Source organism: Rhinolophus ferrumequinum, chromosome X (assembly GCF_004115265.2).
Source record: "Rhinolophus ferrumequinum isolate MPI-CBG mRhiFer1 chromosome X, mRhiFer1_v1.p, whole genome shotgun sequence".
Taxonomy (NCBI): Eukaryota; Metazoa; Chordata; class Mammalia; order Chiroptera; family Rhinolophidae; genus Rhinolophus; species Rhinolophus ferrumequinum.
The window spans coordinates 106539541-106546680 of NC_046284.1; the positions used below are offsets into that span (position 1 = coordinate 106539541).

General features: G+C 56.6%; 1 protein-coding gene across 1 annotated transcript; it reads left to right on the top strand.

Annotated features, from left to right (window-relative positions):
* The first annotated feature begins 5818 nt into the window (after nucleotides 1-5818).
* LOC117020187 (melanoma-associated antigen B5-like) lies at nucleotides 5819-6859 on the top strand. The gene has a single exon (XM_033102462.1). It carries the CDS (start codon nucleotides 5819-5821, stop codon nucleotides 6857-6859), a length of 1041 nt encoding a protein of 346 aa, XP_032958353.1.
* The last annotated feature ends 281 nt before the right edge of the window (nucleotides 6860-7140 follow it).

Sequence of the window (7140 nt, forward strand, 5' to 3'; positions counted from 1 at the left end):
GCTGAGGGAGGCCTCAGGAGGGCACTGGCCCAGAGCAGAGGGGAGCCACCAAGACCCACCACCTTCCAGCCCTGCGAAGCCTGGGCAGGGCTAGTCGGATACGTCCCCACCTCACTTCCAGCCCCAGAGGCTCAATGAAGTGAAGGTGTTGGCCTGAATCTGGAGGTCTCTAGTGGCCCGAGGGAGAAATTCAGGTTCCAGCCCGGTGAGAACTAAGGGGGCCGCCAACCTCAGAACAGTGAGGTCCCATAGAGAGAGTCTCACTATCGCCACTGAACTGATAGCCAGATGTGGGATCCTCCAGACTGCGGACCAACCAGCTCATAGCAGTGGGGGCCCCACAGAATCCTCCGACTGTCAGCCCTGGGAGGTTCCAGGAAGAGGCGCCCTCTGATCCCACTGAGCGGCAACTGAGGAGTAAGGGTCTCAGTCAGTGGGGTTGTCCCAGGTCAGCAGAGGGAGAAATTTTAACGCCCACACTTAGGAGTCAAACGCCGGACACTGAGTGAGAACCTTGAGTGCAAACACCCCACGTAAGGCCTGAACCTGCTTCCCACAGCTTTCTGTCTTGGGCCGTGGCCATGTGAGGAGACGCTCACTTTCTGCTGCTTTCTCCCTAGTGAGCTGGACGCACCGTGTCCGTCTCCTTCCTCCCCGTGCTGGCCTCACCTACTCTCCTGCCCACACTGGCGCCTGCTGTCCTGACCAGTGCCACCATGCCTAGGGGTCAGGAGAGTAAGCCCCACGCTCAGGACAAATGCCCACGGGCCCAGAGTGAGACCCACGGGCCTGGGGGGTGTTCAGGTCACTTCAGCAGCAGGAGAAGAGTCCCCTCGCCCTTGTCTCCTATTTCTCGGGGTGCTCCCGGCTTCTGGCACTGCCCAGGACCCTCAGGGAGCCCCACTGACCACCATGGCGGCTGCAGGTGTTTCCTACACGAATTCGGATAAAGGTGCCAAGAGCCAAGACGAGGAAAGTAGAAGCCCCTCCCAGGGCCCGGCCCCACTGAGAGCACCTTTTGCACAGATCCCGTAAGCGGGAATTCAGGACGGTGGGCGCACCCCCAGCATATAACACGAAAGAGACTACTGTGAAGGCAGCACTGCTGAAGATTGTCAAGAGAAAGCACCAGGCACACTTCCTGCAGATCCTCACGACAGCCGCTGACAGAATGAACAGGTCTGAGGCCTTGACAGGCAGCAAGTCAACCCCATTGAACCCTCCGGAGACCTACGTAGCCAATCAGACATCAGCAGAGACAAAAGTCTCAGGGGTGACGGAGACTCAACCGTGACCCGTCTCCTGATGAATCCCCAGGGCCTCATCTCCATGAAGGGCAACCGCGCCACCGATAGCACATCTGGGAAGAGGTGAATAGGATGGGCGTCTATGCGGCTAACAAGCACCTCAGGTGTGGGGAGCCCTGGAAGCTCATTACAGAAGATGTGCTGCCGCCCGAGTACCGGGAGTCCCCCAGGTGCCCGGCAGTGATCCTCCAAGCTACGAGTTCCCGTGGGGCGCAAGAGCCCTCGCGGAGACCACCACGACGAGCGTGCTGGAGATCAGGGACAAGATCAACGAGACCGTCCCCCGTGCCTTCCCAGAGCTGTATGAGGTGGTTTTGAGAGAGATGGCGCAGAGAGCAGAGGTGAGAGCCACAGCCAGGGCTGCCGATGTTGCCAAGGCCAGGGCGCCTTCCAAGGCCACCTCGCACAGCTCCCCCCACGTGTAGTGAGGTCTCGGGCTGGCTTTTCACCTTGGGCTGGAAGAGAGCAGCCAGCCTTCTAAGTAGTAGAGCAAAGGAGGCGCCAGCGGGACTGAAACACGTATCCTGTGTGGTTTTTTTCCTTGTTGAGATGAGCAGTTTTTAGATCAATATTTTTTTTGTTAATGTTTCCCTTGCTAACAGATGGCTTGTTTTGCTTCAGAATCTAGGTTTATTATTGTCATGGACGTCACATTTATTATCATTCAGGTTGAAGACGAACACTTTAGTTATTCTAAACAAGTTGAAAACCTCCATATCTTCTTGACACTGATTTACTGTACATCACGTGACCAAGGCCGTGTTGGGCCTTGGGAAACTGCCAGTCCTGGGGCGACGGTGTGGTGGCAGAGAGCTCATTTGAAGCCAGGCAGCATGGGGGGCTGGATGAAGCTGTGGGAGTGGTGGGCGGGGTCTCAGAGTTGAGAGACAAAGACTGGCATGGAAAGGACATCTTGACGGTTCCTTTGGGGTGTGGGAGAACGAGAGGAACCTCCACCCGGGGCCAGACTAGAAGGGGCCCTGTGCGCTTGCCCTGGGGTGGAGGATCACAGCGCACAAGCCAGGTGGTTTAGGCATCACATGTCCACAGAGTCTAGAAAGCAGACATCAATAAACCTCAAAAGATCAGGGGCTCACCAAAATCACTGGGCTCAGCCCCTTCCCTTTGGAAAGCAGACCTATTAGAAGTGCAGTCGGATGAGAGGCTAAGTGTGGCCAGTGAAGAGAAGGAAGAGATCGCTGTGTTTTCTCTGATAACACAACCCCTGTCATGGGCCCTCCTCTGCCTTTGCTGCACCTTCCCCGCCTCGCACCGCTCCTGGGGCACAACAAGGTCTCTGCTGGGTTTGCAGTGCGGAGACTAATCAAGAGCTTTCAAGGATGTACCATTTCCCAGGAAGCCTTTGAGGAGACAGGAGTCGAGAGGAAGACTCTGATGAATGAGGGCTGATGAGACACACCACTTGGTCACTGGAGAGAGACTGGCTTCCGTCTGCTCTCAGACCCACAAGGCCCGGACAGGGCTGTCGGGCTGAGCATCCCCTCCCTTACTTGCAGGGTGGTCGGGGACATGCGAGCTGGGTTCTATGTGGGTGACCTTAAGTTGCAAGAAGGAGCAGTCCCGGGGCCCAGCGTTAGTCAGGTAAGGGTCCCGAGTGAGCATTGGGGGCACACTCCTACCCTGAACGGAGAGGCCCCAAGGAGCCTGAATCCTGCTGTCACCCCAGGAAGGGCGCAGGGAGGATGGCCTCATGCGGCACTCCCTGACCTTCCCGCTCTGGCACCCCAGGAAGGGAGCACCGTGGTCTGTGGCTCTGAGACCGAGGACACCACACGGACGGACGCATTCCAGCCCTGCTAACATTCAAGGGCAGAGCTCGGAGGGACAACAGGGTACCACAGACCCCAGGGCAGTGAGGTGGCACAGAGACTGCCCCAGCCACCAACCCTGGGATGCCTTGGGCACGGCTGTCAGACTGACTCGGAGAGAAGGGGGGCAGAATGGAGGGCCCTGGTCTCAGGGAAGGGTCTTCAGGGAAGCCAAGGAAGACGTCCCCGGCCCTGCCGGGAACGGAGGGGAGGACCCTGAGTCAAGATGTAGGGAACCCTCCACGCTCAGAACTGAGAGGACCACAGAGAGCCCTGGCCCTGCTGGCTGGCCTGGGATACCTGGGCATTGTTGACAGGATGTGACATACTCACTTCCTCCCGTGGTGTCACAAAGGGGTGAGAGACTTACTCTAAGGGGTGTGGCCTAAGGCCCGCAGGGGGAGAGGATCTCTAGTCTTTCCAGAGGCCGACCTGAAGACTGTGAGGACGAAGGGAACCACACACGACAGAATTCTCTTCCTTACCTGGCCTCAGGAGTCCCAGACAGGTATGGCCAGAGGCGGGGACCCTCACTTCCTCCTAGGGCTCTCAGGGTGGTGCTGGCCTTAGTAGAGGGGTAGGCCTGAGGGCTGGGGAGGAAATCTAGGCCAGAACAGGGGTGGAAGCAACCACTGAGGGACCATCGCCACTACATCGTAGGGATGACAAAGAATCTGGCCACATCCCTGGTTTTACGGGGCTCTCCCGCTGAAGCTCCCCCAACACTTATTTACATCAGGTCTGTGGCAGGTGAAATCCTTAGTTTGAAAGTGGAGCCACCATTCGACTAAAGGGGTGGCCATACCAGGCCCTATGTGGAGCCAAAGTAAGGGCCCTTATTGAGGACTGAGGACCCCAAAGTGACCGGGACAGAAAACTCCCCACTGGGGACCTGGACAGGGGTGACAGCCTGAGGATCCCCTTCATTTTCTTGTCATGGGTTCCATGAACTGCACCAATTGAATGATGCCCGTGAACATGAAACGAGAGACTTCTCAAACGAAAAGACGGCCAGCCCCTGCTGTCCCGTCAGTATGCTAGAGTCAGAGCACACGGGATGCAGCCTGAAGGGGACAGGCCGATTAGAACAGGAGGCCTGTGGGCATTTCGAGCAGTGTCCTTGGGGAACTGCAAATGGAGTCTTCCTTAAAACCAGGCTGGTATTACAAGCCGAAAATGACACGAATCAGCGTCTCAGGGAGAAGCGGTCTTTGACGTGAGGGGTTGTCCTCAGGTCAGCACAGGAGTGGTGGACCCACACCCACAGGGAGTCAAGGGAAGATCCTGACAGGACTGCGGGGGGAGGGGGGGTGGCGGGGAGGGGCAGGGGGTGTCACCCATTACGGCCAGTCTTGGGCGGCCCCACGCATGGCTGCTTGGCCTGGGACCCTAAATATTTCCTACTGGGGGTTCTGAGCGCCGTGAGAGCCTCGGGCAGAGGCCAGCTGACTGGGGTGAGCAGCAGGAGAAGCCCCAGGACCTGCTCAGAGTCCAGAAAAGGCTCCTGAGCGCCAGTCCTGCGGGCCTCTCCCCAGCTCCCAACCCCCTCCCGTGCACCCGCCCCGCCCAGACCCACGCACAGGACGCGGCCCCGCCCCACTGCCAGGGAGCCAGGCTGCCCAGAGGGAGGCCCGTCCCCTAGCTGCAGGCTCAGGTGAGCAGAAAGAGGAGGCCCACGGCTCGTGTTGCGGGCGTCGAGGTGCCAGGTGTCCCGCGGTACAGTGCGGGGACCTGCCCCGACAAGTCCAAGCCCCTGCCCCCTGGAAACAGGCAGCCCCCCAGGGCCCTGCCCTGCCCTGCCCCACCCCCACCCCCATTCCCGGGAGGCCTCAAAATGGCTGCGAGGCCCGAGGCCTTCGGGGACCCTGCGCCGTGTCCCGGAAGGAAGGCCTCGCGCCGGGACTGGTGGACTCTGGCTCGGCTCAGCTGCGGGAGAAATCGCAGGCCCCAAGGACTGAAGGTCGGGCCCGTGGTGCGGAGTGCGGGGACCCCAGGCCCCAGAACTGGGGCGACGCAGATCGCTGCCCGACGTGACATGGGTCTCCGCGGGTGTAAGCCCCAGGAGGTGCTTTCTCACTTAGGGTGGACACGTCACGGGGGTGGCGGCCCGGGGCTGGGGGGCTGGCAGCAGGTCAGCAGCAGGAACCCTGGCGATGGAGGGTCCGGGCGCGTGGAAAGCCCGATGTGCCTTCTCACTTGGCTGTGGGCGGGTCATGGGGGTGGGGGCCCGGGGCTGGGGGGCTGGCAGCAGGTTAGCAGAGGGGACATTGGCGATGGACAGAAAATTCCCCACTGAGTAATCAGCACTGAGGACCTGGACAGGGGTAATAACCTGAGGACCCCCTTTACTTCTGGGTCCCATGACCTCTCACCAGTTGAATGATGCTCTTCAATGTGAGACACGAGACTCACAAAACTAAAAGACGGCCAGCCCCTGCTGTGTCGTCAGTATGCTAGAGTCAGAGCACACAGGATGCAGCCTAAAGGGGACAGGCCGATGAGAACAGGAGCCCTGAGGGTTTTTCGAGCAGTGCCTTTGAGGGAAACTGCAAACTTAGCCTTCCTTATAACCAAGTGGTATTTCCATGCTGAAGGTACACACATCATCTCAACCTTCCACCCCAGGTGCCCTCATCAATGTGCTACCACCCCGCCGGACTGCTCTTCTGAACCAGAATCATCATGTCTCAGGGTCGGAAGAATATGCCCCATGCCCAGGAGAAATGCAACCGGGGTCAGGATGACTCCAAGAGTCACAAGACACTTCAGGCAGTATCAGTAGTGGAAGAAGAGTCCCCCTGCTGCTCTTCTTCTGTTTTGGGGGGTAATCCCAAGATTACATCAGCTACTGTGACAAGTAGCATTTCCCAGGGCTCTTGGACAGCCTCATCTACCATCATTGCCTTTTCACGTGCTTTTCATACAAGATCTGATACAGATGATGAAAGCCTAGATGAAGAACATGCACGCTCCTCTAACACCTTATCTTCTGCGAACTCATGGAGTGAGATTCTAACTATGAAAGTGGAATTCGTGGAGCAGTATCTTCTGTACAAGTATAAAATGAAGCAGCCCATTCTGAAGGAAGAGATGATCCAGATTGTAGGCAGAAACAACCGAGACGAGTTTGATGACATCCTCCAGAAAGCCTCTCATCGTATTGAGGCCGTCTTTGCATTGGACTTGAAAGAAGTCAACTCAAGCAACCGCTCATATCGCCTTGTCAGCAAACTGAACCTCCCCAATAATGGGAGGGTGTATGCTGGCAGGGGATTACCCAAGACAGGTCTCCTGCTGAATATCCTGGGCCTGATCTTCATGAAGGGCAACTGTGCCAGTGAGGAGGAGATCTGGGAATTCCTGAATATGCTGGAAGTATACGCTGGGAGGAAACACCGCATCTACGGGGAGCCCAGGAAGCTTATTAACACAGAGTTGGTGCAGCTACAGTACCTGGAGTACCGCCAGGTACCTGACAGCAATCCTGCATGCTACGAATTTCTGTGGGGCCCAAGAGCTCATGCTGAAACAAGCAAAATGCAAGTCCTGGAATTTTTGGCCAAGGTTAATGACACAGTCCCTAGTGCCTTCTCACCCTGGTATGAAGAGGCTTTGGAAGATGAAGAGAGAACACGAGCCACAAGGGCAGTGAGGGCTGCCACTGGTGCCACAGCTGGTCATGATATCACGGGACCAGCTTCTTCTACCCCGAATGATGTCTGAGGATTTTTTATCATCATGATAAAAAAAAATGCCATCACAATAGGGATTTTCATGAAACTGTGAAAGAATCCCACAGTAAACTCATTAGGACAATGAAACAGAAAAAAAATAAAGCATCATCAACCTTGATTTTGCTGACTCAGTGTTTTGTTTCGTAAAATTGATGTATATCTTGATATGCTTAGCATATTAAAGACTGTAGGAGATAGCAAATCTTAACAAGTTATACCAGACCTCTCACTCATTCTCTCTTCTATTCCCAAAACATAATTGAGCATCTG

Coding starts and splice junctions, on each gene's coding strand:
- LOC117020187 (XM_033102462.1), top strand. CDS start 5,819: ATGTCTCAGGGTCGGAAGAATATGCCCCATGCCCAGGAGAAATGCAAC.